Source organism: Oncorhynchus gorbuscha, linkage group LG22 (assembly GCF_021184085.1).
Source record: "Oncorhynchus gorbuscha isolate QuinsamMale2020 ecotype Even-year linkage group LG22, OgorEven_v1.0, whole genome shotgun sequence".
Lineage (NCBI taxonomy): Eukaryota > Metazoa > Chordata > Actinopteri > Salmoniformes > Salmonidae > Oncorhynchus > Oncorhynchus gorbuscha.
Window position 1 is genome coordinate 14,090,265 of NC_060194.1, and position 17,862 is coordinate 14,108,126.

Consider the following 17,862-nt stretch of genomic DNA (forward strand, 5'->3'; position numbering starts at 1 on the left):
AATGCGTGTGTACACAGCATGAATTATGATGTTCAAATGCATCAACTATTCAAAGATAAAACACGGCCAACATTTTTTTAAATAAAAGCGGGCTGCATCTGGCACATGGGCAACCAGTTTCAGACCCCTGGGTTAGGGGCCTGAAGAGAACATCAAAACGGTCAGATTCGCACCGTTTCTGGATGAGGTAGTCCTCCAAGATGTCCAGGCAGCGCACCATCTGGGAGAAGACGAGGACCCTGTGTCCTCCGGCCTTCAGCTTGGGCAGCAGCTTGTCGATCAGCACCAGCTTGCCCGCCGCCTGGATCATGGCCTGCAGGTGGAACTGGGCCATCTCGGCGTGGTGGTTCTCGCGGAAGTCCTCCAGGATCTTCTCCTCTGCACCTAGAACATAAGAGGCATCAGAATCATTCAAAGCAGCATGACTAAACCCCGTCAGTTCACAAACAAACCCAAGCCAAGTAGGTGGGGCACAGGACACCAAATCAACATCCAGAGGGTCCAAAATAAACACATTCTAAGCCAAACAATTTTAGAATGAGTGTGATCTGCGTTAGTGTGTTCAGTACCATTGATGAGGTAGGGGTGGTTGCAGCACTTCCTCAGCTCCATCATGGTGTTGAGCAGGTTGGGGACCTGAGCCCCTCCGCCTCCCCATGCACCACCACCACCTCCCGGTCCTCCTTTAGACAGAAAGGAGAAGTTCTTCTCCAGGATGGCCCGGTAGTACTTCTTCTGGATGTTGGTCAGCTCCACCTGAGGATAGGAACGAAATCAGTCAGCAAGACCTCATAATACGGCAGTAGTAATCTAACAGAGAAGGTAAGATGGCACGTTGAAAGAATTGACGTTAAGATAATTACATTCAAGTACAAGGAAATCTCACTATTTGACCATGAGAAAAACACTCAAACACACACCTCGATGATGGTCTCCTCCTTGGGGGCCAGGTTCTTCTCCACATCCTCCTTGAGACGTCGCAGCATCATGGGCTTCAGGATGGCCTGCAGCTTCTGGACCTGCTCCTCAGTCTTGAGGTCGCCAAACTCCTGCATGAAGGTGTTCTCTGAGGGGAAGCGTTCAGGCTCCAGGAAGTTGAGCAGACTGAAGAGCTCTTCCACAGTGTTCTGCAAGGGTGTTCCGGTCAGCAGCACCTTGTGCTCCTTCCCAGGGGGAGAGAGGGGGGGGGGGGGGGGGTATTTAGTCATGACTGTACTTCGTTCCTTCCAGTAGGTCTTTATATATGTTTTTTTTTATTACTCCGGTGATAGGAGAGGAGTAAAGCGGAAACATAGTCCCGTTACTGTCCATGAAATATTAGCATTTCATCAATAAGTTGCTTATTTTCCAACAGGTCCAATGGCAAGTAGTCTTTCTATCCACATGTGGTTGTATTGTGCATTTTTTATTACATTTTTTAAATTGTCAAATAAAAGCATACATCTCAACTAGACATTTCTCTCCGTTACAACTCACCATGTCCATCATCTTTAGTCCCTCGAGCAGTTTGCAGTTCCTGTTTTTGAGGCGGTGAGCTTCGTCGATGACCACACAGCGCCACGGGACGCTGCGCAGCTCCGGGCAGTCAGTCAGGATCATCTCAAACGTGGTGATGACTGCATGAAATTTGTACGCTCCCTTTATCACACGACCCTGAGGACGGAGGGAGAAGAGAGCGGAGAGAGAGGAAGGAGTGTTATGGTGAACATTAGATTTTCCTACCCACGCGACTCAATCAGGGAAAACTCAGGACCCTGGTTATAGGATTACATGGTCTGCCGAGGTACTGGTGGTCTGGAGGTACTGCAGATGGTCGGCAAATTTTGTTAGGATTCTTTTTTGTTGTTGCCAAAAATGAAAGTTGGGACTATTAAAGGTATTGTAATTCATATTACATTACTTTTCACAATGCTAATAATAATAATAATAATAATATATTATTATTATAATTATAAATAGGCCTTTAAACTGTTACATTTACAGATAAAATTGACTCAATTTGGCCGGCAAGATATTTTGGTACAAATTCCATAACTCTGCAAACTTTCGACAGTAATGTGGTGTTCACCGGATCTGAAAAGACTGAACCGCTGGGTTAACACATTTAAAATAGTTATTGGAGTAGGTTGCGGTCACATTTCGGTCACTGTAGTCTTTATTCGGTCTGGTAAGGTCAGTTTGGCTCTCTGGTTAATGAGGTTAAGTACCTGACAGTCTATCTAAAAGTGCTTACTGTGGGATTATTCTTAGATTAGGGTGAAGAACCGAGTGTACCGTACTATAGTCTCACTTAGGGCTAAGCGTGTTGTGAGGTCATGTTTGTTATGCAATGCTAAAGTTGTGATAGAATAAGGTCATGGTGTGCTTGGGATTATCGTTACATTAAGTTCTCGTTACCTGTGCGTCTGGCCTTGATGGTCATGTTACGGTCAGGTTAAATTAAGGTATGGTCACGCATATGCGCCGCAGGAGTTCATCTCGTAGGCCTGGATGGTTTTATAGTTGTTCTGTGGTTAGGTCATGGTTAAAGTACGGCCACGTTACGGTCAAAATGTACCTGCGCGTCACGGTAGTTCATCTCGTAGGCCTGGATGGTCTTGCGGCTGGCCTGGCTGCCATGGTAGACGATCACATTTAGTTCGGTCCAGGTGCGGAACTCCCTCTCCCAATTTGGAATGGTGGAGAGGGGGGCGATGACCAGGAAGGGCCCGTGGATCCCCTTCAGGTAGATCTCATAGAGGAATGTGATTGACTGGATGGTCTTGCCCAGGCCCATTTCATCTGCTAGGATGCAGTTCCGTCTGAGAGGGGGAGAAACATTATGAACATGATGAAAGGGAGTCCTCAGCGACTATTACAGCGGCAGTGAGTCCTCAGCGACTATTACAGCGGCAGTGAGTCCTCAGCGACTATTACAGCGGCAGTGAGTCCTCAGCGACTATTACAGCGGCAGTGAGTCCTCAGCGACTATTACAGCGGCAGTGAGTCCTCAGCGACTATTACAGCGGCAGTGAGTCCTCAGCGACTATTACAGCGGCAGTGAGTCCTCAGCGACTATTACAGCAGTGAGGCAGTGAGTCCTCAGCGACTATTACAGCGGCAGTGAGTCCTCAGCGACTATTACAGCGGCAGTGAGTCCTCAGCGACTATTACAGCGGCAGTGAGTCCTCAGCGACTATTACAGCGGCAGTGAGTCCTCAGCGACTATTACAGCGGCAGTGAGTCCTCAGCGACTATTACAGCGGCAGTGAGTCCTCAGCGACTATTACAGCGGCAGTGAGTCCTCAGCGACTATTACAGCGGCAGTGAGTCCTCAGCGACTATTACAGCGGCAGTGAGTCCTCAGCGACTATTACAGCGGCAGTGAGTCCTCAGCGACTATTACAGCGGCAGTGAGTCCTCAGCGACTATTACAGCGGCAGTGAGTCCTCAGCGACTATTACAGCGGCAGTGAGTCCTCAGCGACTATTACAGCGGCAGTGAGTCCTCAGCGACTATTACAGCGGCAGTGAGTCCTCAGCGACTATTACAGCGGCAGTGAGTCCTCAGCGACTATTACAGCGGCAGTGAGTCCTCAGCGACTATTACAGCGGCAGTGAGTCCTCAGCGACTATTACAGCGGCAGTGAGTCCTCAGCGACTATTACAGCGGCAGTGAGTCCTCAGCGACTATTACAGCAGTGAGTCCTCAGTGAGTCCTCAGCGACTATTACAGCGGCAGTGAGTCCTCAGCGACTATTACAGCGGCAGTGAGTCCTCAGCGACTATTACAGCGGCAGTGAGTCCTCAGCGACTATTACAGCGGCAGTGAGTCCTCAGCGACTATTACAGCGGCAGTGAGTCCTCAGCGACTATTACAGCGGCAGTGAGTCCTCAGCGACTATTACAGCGGCAGTGAGTCCTCAGCGACTATTACAGCGGCAGTGAGTCCTCAGCGACTATTACAGCGGCAGTGAGTCCTCAGCGACTATTACAGCGGCAGTGAGTCCTCAGCGACTATTACAGCGGCAGTGAGTCCTCAGCGACTATTACAGCGGCAGTGAGTCCTCAGCGACTATTACAGCGGCAGTGAGTCCTCAGCGACTATTACAGCGGCAGTGAGTCCTCAGCAGTGAGACTATTACAGCGGCAGTGAGTCCTCAGCGACTATTACAGCGGCAGTGAGTCCTCAGCGACTATTACAGCGGCAGTGAGTCCTCAGCGACTATTACAGCGGCAGTGAGTCCTCAGCGACTATTACAGCGGCAGTGAGTCCTCAGCGACTATTACAGCGGCAGTGAGTCCTCAGCGACTATTACAGCGGCAGTGAGTCCTCAGCGACTATTACAGCGGCAGTGAGTCCTCAGCGACTATTACAGCGGCAGTGAGTCCTCAGCGACTATTACAGCGGCAGTGAGTCCTCAGCGACTATTACAGCGGCAGTGAGTCCTCAGCGACTATTACAGCGGCAGTGAGTCCTCAGCGACTATTACAGCGGCAGTGAGTCCTCAGCGACTATTACAGCGGCAGTGAGTCCTCAGCGACTATTACAGCGGCAGTGAGTCCTCAGCGACTATTACAGCGGCAGTGAGTCCTCAGCGACTATTACAGCGGCAGTGAGTCCTCAGCGACTATTACAGCGGCAGTGAGTCCTCAGCGACTATTACAGCGGCAGTGAGTCCTCAGCGACTATTACAGCGGCAGTGAGTCCTCAGCGACTATTACAGCGGCAGTGAGTCCTCAGCGACTATTACAGCGGCAGTGAGTCCTCAGCGACTATTACAGCGGCAGTGAGTCCTCAGCGACTATTACAGCGGCAGTGAGTCCTCAGCGACTATTACAGCGGCAGTGAGTCCTCAGCGACTATTACAGCGGCAGTGAGTCCTCAGCGACTATTACAGCGGCAGTGAGTCCTCAGCGACTATTACAGCGGCAGTGAGTCCTCAGCGACTATTACAGCGGCAGTGAGTCCTCAGCGACTATTACAGCGGCAGTGAGTCCTCAGCGACTATTACAGCGGCAGTGAGTCCTCAGCGACTATTACAGCGGCAGTGAGTCCTCAGCGACTATTACAGCGGCAGTGAGTCCTCAGCGACTATTACAGCGGCAGTGAGTCCTCAGCGACTATTACAGCGGCAGTGAGTCCTCAGCGACTATTACAGCGGCAGTGAGTTATCCAAATGTGCAGTTAGGAAAGAAAGGAGAGAAAACAATGCAATGAATGAGATGTAACCGGGATAGCATCTCAAATGACACGTTATTGACTACATAGTGCCCTGCCTTCGGCCAAGTAGTCCACTATATGGGCAATAGTGTGTCCTTCACTCTGTTCACTCCATTAGTGAGTAATCTAATGAACAGTTAAGCTAACCCGGTTATGGCAGATCAATGACATTCAAATTAAGAAGTGAGTGTGTGGAAGCTTTTCTATAGTGTTATACTGATATATTGGGGTAGGCAGGCTACACTGGTGACGGGTTTGTGTGTGTATGTGTGGTGAAGGGGTGTCAGTGTGTGCGTGCAGTAGTGTGTCGTGTGCAGCAGCGGTAGATCACACATTAATGATTAGTGTGATAAAAGCACAGCTTGGGTACACACATGTCCCTATAACACATGGGTTGGAGGACACCCTATGGGGAATGGATGTGTTGATTGTATTCACGCATGTTCGGTGACATGTTTAAGTATTTTCCATGTGAATGTGTTGGATAAACATAGCATCTACACTACATGACCAAAAGTATGTGGACACTGTTCATCGAAAATCTCATTCCAATATGGAGTTGGTCCCCCCTTTGCTGCTATAACAGCCTTCACTCTTCTGGGAAGGCTTTCCACTAGATGTTGGAACATTGCTGTGGGGACTTGCTTCCATTCAGCCACAAGAGCATTCGTGAGGTCGGGCACTGATGTTGAGCACTGATGTTGAGCGATAAGACCCTTGCACGCAGTCAGCATTTTAATTCATCCCAAAGGCATTTGATGGGGTTGAGGTCAGGGGTCTGTGCAGGCCAGTCAAGTTCTTCCACACCGATTTTGACAAACTATTCCTGTATGGACCTTGCTTTGTGCACGGGGGCATTGTCATGCTGAAACAGGAAAGGGCCTTCCCCAAACTGTTGCCACAAAGTTGGAAGCATAGAATTGTCTAGAAACTCATTAAATGCTGTAGTGTAGAACTGCAACTAAGGGGCCTAGCCTGAATCATGAAAAACAGCCCCAGACCATTATACCTCCTCCACCAAACTTCCCAGCTGGCACTATGCATTGCGGCAGGTAGTGTTCACCTGGCATCCACCAAACCCAGATTAATCCGTCGAATTGCCAAGATGGGGAAGCGTGATTCATCATTCCAGAGAATGCGTGTCTGGTGCTCCAGAATCCAATGGCAGCGAGCTTTACACCACTCCAGCTGACGTTTGGCATTTCGCATGGTGATCTTAGGCTTGTGTGAGGCTGCTGAGCCATGGAAACACTGTAGCGAGTTTTGCAACCAAGGACAGACAATTTTTACGTTCCACGCGCTTCAGCACTCGGCAGTTCCATTCTGTGAGCTTATGTGGCCTACCACTTCACGGCTGAGCCGATGTTGCTCCTAGATGTTTCCACTTCACAATAACAGCACTTACAGTTGACTGGGGTAGCTCTAGCAGGGCAGAAATTTGACGAACTGCATTGTTGTAAAAGTGGCATCCTATGACGATGCTACATTGAAAGTCACTGAGCTCTTCAGTAAGGTAATTCTATTGCCAATGTTTATCTATGGAGATTGCATGGCTGTGTCCTCGATTTTATACACCTGTGAGCAACGGGTGTGGGTGGAATAGCAAAATCCACTCATTTGAAGGGATGTCCACATACTCAATTACATACAAAGTATTTGTTATTGAGTACCTGGGGGTTTTTAAAAATCCAATTTTAGACTCGATATCATGTATATTATACTACTGTTAAATAATAAACGTTGTATAATAGGCAGTCATACAGATACATCATACAGCTTAGCACACACAGAGAGCGTTATAGTACTTCTCCTTACGTATTGTACCAGTTGAAGAGCAGCCAGTTCACTCCCTCCAGCTGGTATTCCCTGAGTGCGTTGTCGTTTTTATAATCCCTGGAACTCTCGGATTTCTGCCAGCCGTCAGTGGGAGGTCGCTCCTGTTTCAAATAAAAGCCTGCCGTTAGTGGTTTCCGTGCGACTGCAGGAGCGTGGCCTTGCTGGCTCCATGTTAAAGGGCCGGGACCATAAAAAAATGTAAGAAAAAGGTAGCAAGAGAGTCTGTAGAGTGGAAGTGTGTGTGGAGGTTAATACTCACCACGCGCTTTGTCTCGGGCTGGCGGGCAGAGACGGCCTCGTACTCCTCGATCTTGGCCAGGTCGATGTCGGCCTTCAGCTCCCACGTGCTGTCCTCATAGGGCAGGGAGCACCACTTCACCAGGTACAGGTTGACAGGCTGGGGAAAGAGGAGAGTTAGAGAGAGGGTTAGTGTATCTTTCTGTGACTCCAACATGAAAGGAAAGGGCAACTAACGTTTGGTCTGAACTTAAAAGGAATGTTGAGCCAATGAACTTCAAAACAAGGATAAGTCAAGGACATAACCAAACCGGTCCACCTTTGGAGGCCATTTAAAGGCCATATAGACAGGTAGAAAAGAAAGAGAAGGAACAAACCTCGCCGTTCTCATCTGTGCTCTCCGACTCGTCCAGGACCCGGTCCACCTCAACATAGTCCGGGTTGAAAGGCTCGTCATCCATCTGCAGGAGGGAGGGAATGAGAGAAGGTTAGCTTCTGACCATTATGATGGCAGATGAAGATGGCAGGAAGAGTGAAGAGCAGAGAAAGTCTTAACATTCACCCAACCAAATAACCGTATGTTATTGAATCCTCTGAAGTTGAAAGTAGGAGGAAAGAAACCGATTGTACAACGCGTGTTAAAACAGACACAAAATGGCAGCCAAACAGTGGGGAAGATAAAGGTGCAGGACTGACCTCTGTTACGAAGGTGGCGAGGGCCTGCTTGGCCCTGAACCGCTTGACCTTCTGGTGGATCCTTTTGTCCTTCTCCAGCTCCTCCAGATCTGCCCAGCGACAGTGCAGGTAGGAGCTACACAGAGAGGGAGAAATACACAGTTACACACACACCATAAACCATGACACAAACACCATAACAGACATGCCATGATACACACACCATATACCAGACACACACTACCAAAAATGAGCTAATCTAGAGAATTAGAGCATTATATTATAATCTTAATCCAAACAGTAGTCCTGTGGTTTACAGAGCGTGTATTAGATAAGTTTTATTACGATGCCATTTATCCTCCATTTCCTCCCCCAAAAGCTTGAGGTAATCAAATGACACGGTGAACTAAGGCCCCTGTATCGTAGTGTGTCGGTACTTTGGTCACTCACAAACTCTTGAACTTCACATAGAATTCTTCCACTTCCATTTCCTCTCCTGATTCCACCTGTGAAAAAGAAAAAGACGTAAATATCTGTGTAAACTGTTGTGGATTACAGTTGGGAGATAAGAGTGTGAGTTTTGGGTTAAGATGCAATGTTTGTCCTTGAGCGTGATTCGCCGATTTAAAAATAAAAAATAAATCCAGGACCCCGTTTTCTCTAACATATAAGTCTAACAATTGTTTCTCTGTACTGTAGTGGAGAAGAGAACTGACAATAGCCCACCACCCCCATTAAAGACAAACCATCTCTACTGTGTGGTGCTGAAGATGACTCATGAATCACTTCTATGCACACACAGCCACACTACACGCACACGGTTCCATTCACAGAGAGCTGACCCGAGGCCTGGCTTCCTGCCAAAACCACAGCGCTACGACAGACGCCAAACTAGCATTTCCTCAGGCAGAGTGTGTGCGTGCTTGCAAGGTGGGGGGGTAACCCATTCGCAGCTGCCTTACTTCGAGTCCCAGCCGCCAGCCAGCCTGCACGAGTGTTCGTATTGTTTTTGGCAGAGGTGAACTAAGCTTTGTTTTGGAGCAGCTTTTGAAATGGAATGAAGAAACACACACCCCGAAGACAGACAGACACACACAACTCCCTCACACACACACCCTGTCTGGAGTGTAATGTACCACATAAAACCAGCCGGTCTTGGGGGAACACAAAGCGCTAAACAGCCTTATACTTCAATTCCCTACACTGCCAATACTGCAGGAGTACAGCATAGTCCCGTCACTGCCAACAAGGGATACAGTCACAATGGAAGTATCTAGACTTTAATGCAAAAGAGACTCAAGGCTCATGTCAACTCTAGGGTTGCGAACGTCTGGTCTAATCAAATTACTAGCCCAACCCACAAGTCCAGAGACCCAAGTCCACACAACTAACCGGCTTCATTCCACACCCCCGCTAGACTGGTCTATGAAGCGGCTGTCTAGGAGGGAGGATGAGCGCGAGTATAATCTGTTTAGAGCTGGTCGAGCAGCGGTTGTTAAGATGATGCCAGGGCAGGGGTGCCGGTACCCATTTTCTCTCCAGAGACGCAGCTGTGAGTGTTGTGTGCGCGCACGATCCTCACCTCTTTCTTCCCCATGCGCATGGCCATGATCTTCTCCACCACAGGCCCCTCTGTCTCCACCACCTCCTACAGTCACACAGATGGAACAACATTAGCAGGCCTAAGTAATGGAGGGCGGGGAGCACAAATCTATCCGCAGACAAAACAGAGAGATGATCTGACACACTTTGGCTCTCAGTCTGACAAGCTCCTCCTGACACACACACGCCAGAGCACCTCGCTCTGCCTCTCCTTTGGTGCTGACCTGTTGCTCAGAGTTGTTGGAGGGGGACTTGGGAGCCGGGGAGTCTCCATCATGGTCCTCATCCGAGATCCTGAATTCCAGTTCCTCGGTGTAGCGCTTTCTCTTCACCTGACGACTGGAGCGCCGCTTCTGTAGAGAAGGGAGAAGACAGAGAGAAGGACGAGGGAGAGAGGAAGGTGATAAGTGAACAATTGTACTTTACAGTACCGCGCTAGCCCGTCAATCCCAAAAACAGAAACGAGATTGACAAAATAAAACCAGGGTGGATATTGAGGTGAATGAGTGTTTTTAAAAAACATTTGCATTCTATTGCGGATATGATCAATCAAGTAAAAAAAATATATTTAAAAAAAATTCTAGCTTCCACAATCCGCAAGCCCAGTCGAACCGAGGTACCCAGCCACACTCTAGCGAAGGGGCAGACCCTCTCTTCTGCGCTCCTAACGGGCTAAATCGTGCCTGCTGCAATCATGGTATTACATCTGTCAGGCCGTGCCTACTGTTTAAGAGTGGTGGAAATTGGACAATGCCTCAGTGTCAGACGGCTGGGTCACCTGGATGTTTGGGTTGGTGAAGTCCTTTGCAGCTAACAGCTCCCATTTGCCTGGCTCAGAGCAGGGTAGTGTGTTTGTATGTTTGAGTGAGCATCTCGCATTAAGATATTTTTGATTGTATTCGCTCCTGAAAAACACCGGGACCAGATGAAGTTAATAATTTAACACCAGGGCCTGTGGCTGAACACCCGGTAGATCAGGGCCCATCCAGGAAATAGGGTCCCGCTTGGGATGCATACATTAGACTTCATCTGGCCCCTTTAGTTCAGCCATCATCCATACGGCTGTATTATTAAATCCATATTAAGACCAGAATGAAGTCAATAAATTAGCATGTTATTTGGTAGCTTCTAGCAGGGTTGACATTGTTGTAAAGTGTGCGTTTGTCTGTCTGTACTATACCACTGATGTTACTCTGTATGAACAACTGACGTTACTGTGTGTGTGTGTACCTGGACACCGTCGTCATCCTCCTCATCAGAGGGAGGTGACTTCTCCACATCTGAGTTGACCGACACTGAGGGTTCTCTCTTCCTCTTGGTCTCCTTCACACTGCTGCCACTGCCCTCTGCTGCCTCCACCTTCTTAGTGCTGGAGGAAGAAGGGATGAAGAGGGATGAGGAGAAGGGTTAAAGAGGGCGACAGGAGAGGAAGGGGGGATAATGATGAGTGATGATAAATGATGTGTGAGAGGAGATGGATAATAAAGAGAAAGATGAGTGAGTCTGAACACCATCTCCTATCACCACCACCGTGTAATGCACATAAAAAGACATTGCCGCCAGCTTTCGGTCATCTGGGTCTCTGATAGTCTAAAGTCAACAATGGCAAAAGTATAATTACCTTCACAACACGAGGGACAACCTCTTATCATAATCTGCTCCCAATATCAAGGCTGTTACCATAGCATAAGAACATTAGGAGACCATTTTCATGACCGTTGGAACAATCAACAAATCACCCTGTACACAACGAGAACTCAGCAGATGAACCGGTGGTTTCAAAGTTGTACGATACACAAGAAGATGGATGTCATTTGGGATTTCTAGTAAGTAACCATCTTGGAGAGGCCATGTTTTGAATTAACAGTTTGAGGTCCTTTCCTCGAGGCTGGAGGACAGAGGGTTAAAACATGAAAGAGAAGAGGGGGAGAGAAGGGAGGGAGAGAAGGGGTGTTGTCCTCTTTCCACTGTGTGTACTACACACACATACACACAGCTCCGCGGCTGCCACAGATTACACAAAGCCCAGGGGGTGGGCAGTCAACCCCCCTCTTGCCTTACTCTCTCCCCCTTACTCCCTCCCCTCTAGGGCCCCCCTCTCCTTTCATTTGCACGCCAAGAGCAATCACATCGCCCTGGTAACCGGCGGTCACATGACCCGCACCTGTTCCTTTGGCTGGACGCCACCGGCTGGAGCCATCTGCTCTACTCAGTCAGTATCCCTCTCTCTTCTCCTTTTCTTCTTTCCCTCGATCACGCCTCTCCTCTAAAGCTTCTCCTTGCTTTCTCTTCCCCTCCCCGGCCTCTCCATCTCCTACCTTGGCCTCCCCGGCCTCTCCTCCTCCGTGGCCTCCCCTCCCTTGCTTCTCCCCCTTTCGCTCATCTTGTTTAGAAGGGTAATTGTTTAGAAGGGTAATTATACTGAGACTCCAATTTTTCTATTTAAAATGTATGCCAAACAAAACCATTTGATTTCAAAGTTGAACAAACCATCCAACTCTATGACGAAATACAACTTAAGAATTTACACTGAAAATGTAGCCAGAACACGTTTACTTGACTGGCACAGATGAAAAATTTCTTAACAGAATGCCGTCATTCTGTTACCAAATTTAGCATCTGCACTGTTCAAGTAAATGTGTTCCTGTGTAAATTGTTTAAGTAGTCCTTGTGCATAGAGTTGTATGCTTCGTTAAACTACATTTTAAAAGTGAAAAATCTGAGTGTCATACGTCCATAACTGTTGAATTGCCCATAAGCTTCCCCATCTCTTTCCCCCTCGTCCACAGATTTACTCTGTTTTCCCCCTGTCCATTCTCCACTCATTCTTCTGGGCCAGCTCCTCCAATGTCCATCATTTACCCTCAGACGCCATCTTCCTTTCTCATTCTACCGGGCCATCTTAGTGACCAGTTTCATCATCCCTTCTTTCAATCTCTTTTCCCCTTCTCTTCTCCCTTTGGTCCACCTTTCAATCTCTTCTCCTGCCTCAGTTTTCTACCCCTCTATCAAGTCTCCATTCCTTCCCTCACCACTCATCGTCTCATTCACTCAATTTTCACGACCATCTCCCCATCTTCTTCACCCCCTCAGTCTCCTACTCCATCTCATCCTCCAGTCACAAGGTATTGTGGGCAGGGTTCAAGGAAGGGCTCTGGGGTTGTGTGTGTATGCACCCAGAGGAGGAGGGAGGTAAGTGAGGCAGAAACACAGAGGGCTAACACCCCTAACCAACGCTGTTATAGATACAGCACAAGGGCAACAGAACATGACGTTTCATAAGATGGCGTGTGTAGTACCAAAATGCCAGTCGGCCATGATGGTGTTGTAACTGCATTAACAAGCAGGATTTGTTCCAACTGCACCACTGAAATGAATCTGGTCTCTGGGGTGTACTGAATGGCATTTAGGCATGTGGTCCTCCAGCAGTGGTGTGTGTGTGACTTTGCTCAGTGTGTGTGCGTGTGATGGTCCATGCTGACAGCGAGGAGACGGGAGGAGGAGAGGGAATAGAGTGAGGAGAAGGTCGGAGGAGGGAGGGAGAGTTATAGGACACCTGCCGTCCGCTGGTGAGATGAGTCATACACAGCTGGACCCCCTGACACTTTCTCCCGGGCCCCACACACACACACACACACACACAGCTTTAGCATACTTGCAAAGGCCAATGAATGCACACAGGAGTACCCACACACAAACACACACGGCTTCAGCAGAGTGCCGGCAATAACTCTATGGAGACATTAATAAGGGAAGGTTCTCAGTCATGTGACTGGCTTGGAAGGGGAGGTGCCTCGATGCAGAGCGAGTAGGCAGCAGATTAAGATAAATGGTCCGGTGTGTTGAGAGTGAGGAAGGCCCTTCTGTCCTTTCAGTATGAAGGAGACGTTGTGGTATCACACGTTTCGAGGGTTAACACAGTCTGTTTGTATTAAGGGAGAGCCACAAACACGCTCAATGCGATGTGCTGCACGTGTGCTTCCCTCTTCCTGACGGCTGTGTGTACAGCAAACAAATCTGCCAGCACACACCCCATGTTGCACACACACGGGTGTGGCAGCGAGAGGAGCAACGACGCAGGAGAGGGTGTAGCTATTAATAGCGCCACACTCTCCCAGGATGACCGAGCACAGAAACACAAGGTCAAAAGACAGACTTCTGCCTGCCAGCCAATGGCTCACTCTCTCCTGAAGCCCCTCACTCCATCCATGTCAGTGATGCTGGCTAGGGAAGCAGGGGACAGAAAATGAGCACATGGACTCGAGCCAAACTGAGTATCTCTACACAGTGCAAAAGGAGAGGTCTGCTCCGTTTCAGCTGTACTCATGACTTATTCAGATTTTGCTTCTACCATATTGCTTTCGCCTATCCTATCATGAAAGGTACTTTAACCTAACCAGTGTATCAAAACACATAGGATTTTTAGGGTGTTTATCTAAAATTAAAAAGTGTAAGGAGTATAAGGAGACCGTGTAAGGAGACCGGGTTGAGAAAGCCACTTTAGACCAGAGAAATTCAGACACGGAGGTTCCCTCTGTGTGCTCAGAGAGCAACCCTCTGTGGACAGATGAAATTGCCATTGGCCAAGACCAAGTTAGACAGTGTAGGTCTGGGCAGGCAGATCTAGGATCAGTTCTATTGCTCCCACCTCATGGTTGAGGCCAGGGTTGGGGTGGAGGACGTCTAATCTCTGATCTGGACAGAGTAGAAAACTTCTGCCTTAAGACTGGGAGAATGTTTAGTCCACCATTACAGGGTGGAAGTTGAGTGAATGAGCTGCCACCATTATCATGCTAAATTAACCCATTGGCCTAGCCATCACAAAATGGAGGAAGGTTATGAAGAATGGTGCTCTCACAATACCAGACTGACTGATACAAGGTTTAGTATCAAGATAGTCAACAATAAATTGATAACACCAAAACCATACCACAGCAAAAACAACTAATGTTACTGAATAACCACTAGGCTTTATTTTATTTATTTTTTAACAATGTTGATAACTAGTATAACAAAAATAACAAAGAACATTTCTATTCTATTTTCAATTTATTGGAAAAGAATTAAACACCATATTAAATAAGAAGAAACTTAACATACCATATGAGAATAATAATGTACAATTACATCTAAAGTGTTTTAAAATGTAATTTGATACATCGCGGGGTTAATTTGCTCATATATGACCATAATATTAGGTCAAATGACATTCATTACACTTAAGATAACATTATTTGTGACAGCTAAATCATTTAATGTATTAAATGAACAGTTTAATTCCAAAACGACAAACACTTAAGTTAATTTCTGAAGCATCTCTATTGTTGTAGTCTAGACATCACACAAATACAATGGACTTTACATGGCACACTACAATTCCCAGGGTGTATTTCAACTCCCAGGGTGCAATGCCCCACCCAGTGCAGTTGGCTGTCTAATGGTAGAAAGCCCAGACAAACGAAGTCGGACTAACGTTAACTATGACAGCAATATATTTAAGGTGTGAGTGCATTTCGCATGGCTTTTGGGATATAACCATATTGTATTTTTTTTTTGTTTTGCAACTAAACCTCCCTTTGCACTGCACTGCTTTTAACACCTTTCGCAGTTGTTTCGGGAGGCTTGCCCTCATCGGTTGTGTAAGCAAAGGATTCCCGTAGTTCACTTTTGGAGCCAGTTTTGTCAACAAGCTGCGGGTGGAGGTATGTTCGTTAGAAGCCAATGCGGTCGGCATTTGCCCTCTCCTCTCGTTTGCTTCTCAAAAGTGGCTTGCACTGTGTCGGCTGCATGCGCAAGTAGCCTGGCTAGCTTGTTACTAGCCCCGTGAGAAGTTCAACAAATTACTAGACATATGGCTTGAGTCTATGACGTGAGACATTTGAAAATACCACCTTTGAAAGAACAAATTCTAGTACCAACCTGTTTTTCATGTTCTAGTATCGAAAACATCTGTACATTTAGGTATACCGTGCAACACTAGTGGATAAGGGAGTTGGCAGCAATTGATTGGAGCTAATTTAGCTCCTAGAGACAAGAGCCTTTTTGCAGGGCTTCCTTCCGGTGCTGGAGTCAGGCTTGGTGGCTAAATGAGGCCGCATGGCCTTGATTACCATTAGCGGCCATTTTACGCCACAAGATTACCTCCTCCCCCTCTAGGCGCACACACAAACAGAAACACACTCACTTCCCTCTACCACACAGCCAGACATGAATCTTTTTTCCTTCCCCCCACCGCTCGCTTCCTCTCACACACACACACACACACACACACACACACACACACACACACACACACACACACACACACACACACACACACACACACACACACACACACACCCCCTCTGCTGACCCCTGCTCCGGTGCTGGGCCGCAGATGCGGGGGCTGACTGGCGTCTCTAGCCCCTCCCTCTTCCTCTGGATGAAAGGGGCCAAGCGGCAGGAGGAGTGACAGTACTGCGGAGTAGGGGAAGAGAGGGGGATGAGGGCAGCGGGATAGAGGAAGGAGGGGTGGGGGGGCTCTGCTGACACATTCCTCAGGCAGCTCATGTTACTACCTCCACAATGAAAAGGCCAGATCGCTCACTGGCTCTGCCCACCTGCTTTGCATTTCCACCCAAGGAGGCAGAGAGCGAGAGGAGAGAGAGAGGAGGTAGACCGAGACGTGGGGTCTTTAGCATGCTACGGGCTCCTGAAGCCGTGTGATAGACAGAGAAAAGAGAGAGGGAGAGAGAAGCCAACAGCGTCTGAGACATGGTGTTTGAGATGGACAGACCAGGTAACATGAAGGAACTCCATCCATCTCCAGCCCTAGATTAATCACTCAGGTTCACGCAATTTCTACCTCATAGGTTAGGTTGACTGGAGATTTTGTTAGATTATGACTGAATGCTAAAGGCCAACCAACATGTTCCCACTAAAGCATGAGGATGGAAGGTTCCCATCGCTGTGTAAGCCAACGCTCCAAAGCTCTCAGCTTGGTTTGGCAGCAACTTGGTGTGCTACTACTGTTGCCGCTAACTTCAATAGATGGCTGCTACACAAACCCATGGACACTCCACCACACCAGCGGCATAGCTAGTTCACCGAGTTGAATGATCACCTAACCAACCAGTGCCCCTGCCGACATGTGCCAAGACACCGGACGTCACTCCTTGTCCACCTGGGTGTTCACAAACTCAGGGTTGTGACCTGTGTTTCCCACTGACTGGTCACGTGATTGAAGAGCAAGGTTTATCCAACTAAGTACTAAAAGCATAAATACTGACCTGAACACAGACTGAAATCAGCAAGGTATTCAATAACAGTAGTTAGAGAGCAGCTTATGTAGAGGTATGTGCCTTGCCTAGATGTAGCCTATCATCTAAATGTAGTGCTGCTATTAATAGTTAAGCCTCTACTAGAGTGATGTAGCCTACATTCAGGTCAAGTAATGCAGATGTAACCTACCTGTGCTTCTTGGGCATCTTGGCTTTAGGAGTGGTGCTCCTGGCCTTCTTCTCCTTGGGCTCTTTGGGGGTCTTGGGCATTTTCAGTGTCTTGGGTGGTTTGGGTTCTTTAGGCTCCTTGTCCTTTGGTTTCTTCTTGGTCTTCTTATTCGCCGCCGGCGATTCCTCCAGGGCACCTGTCAGAGGGTCAACCTCAGCCCCGCAGCTGTCCCCGACGTCTGGCTTCCTCTCCTCGTCACCTTCCTCCATAATGCCTTTCTTCTTCTTCTTCTTCTTCTTCTGCTTCTTCTCCCCCTCTCCACCCTTCTCCCCCTCTCCACCCTTCTCCCCCTCTCCACCCTTCTCCCCCTCTCCACCCTTCTCAATCACGTTGGGTTTCTTCTTCTTCTTCTTTTTTGGCTTCTGCTCTGTGTCCGTGGGCTGCTGGTCACGGTAGGCTGGCTGGAGGTTCGCCCCCGAGGCGGATGTCCTGTCGGAAGCCGTCGTCACGGATGATGGATCTGAAGGGGAATGCTGCCAGGAGAAGAGACGGAATAAGATCAGTAAATATTTTCAGCAGCAGCGGAAAACAAAAATGCTGATCACATAACGACTCTAGGGTTAAAACAGTTTTTGTTAAAGATGTGAACAAAAAGATGTCTTCCACAAGTTGCCCCAACCATTACACCTGCGGTTCCCCACCGTAGTCATTATCTCTATCCCAGTACGGCTATTGCTAGCTTAATACTTTTCTTAAAGCTTCTACCCCCAAGCCACAAGACTGCTAAATAGTTAGCCCAACAGCTAGCTACCTCTTTGTATACTAACATATGCTGCTGCTACTATTTATTATTGTTTAGTCACTTGATCCCCACTAGTGCTG

At 48.0% G+C, this 17,862-nt stretch overlaps 1 protein-coding gene across 1 annotated transcript in view; it reads right to left on the reverse strand.

Moving 5' to 3' along the window:
- The window catches only part of LOC124009083 (chromodomain-helicase-DNA-binding protein 7-like), a 79,567-nt gene that overhangs the window by 28,101 nt on the left and 33,604 nt on the right, over nt 1-17,862 (reverse strand). Inside the window, 15 exon segments of the mRNA XM_046320584.1 lie at nt 174-384; nt 570-756; nt 921-1,163; nt 1,477-1,653; nt 2,558-2,801; nt 7,018-7,139; nt 7,298-7,435; nt 7,653-7,736; nt 7,972-8,086; nt 8,401-8,456; nt 9,533-9,598; nt 9,777-9,905; nt 10,783-10,921; nt 17,002-17,294; nt 17,370-17,513. Coding sequence (XP_046176540.1) covers nt 174-384; nt 570-756; nt 921-1,163; nt 1,477-1,653; nt 2,558-2,801; nt 7,018-7,139; nt 7,298-7,435; nt 7,653-7,736; nt 7,972-8,086; nt 8,401-8,456; nt 9,533-9,598; nt 9,777-9,905; nt 10,783-10,921; nt 17,002-17,294; nt 17,370-17,513 — 2,348 coding nt within the window.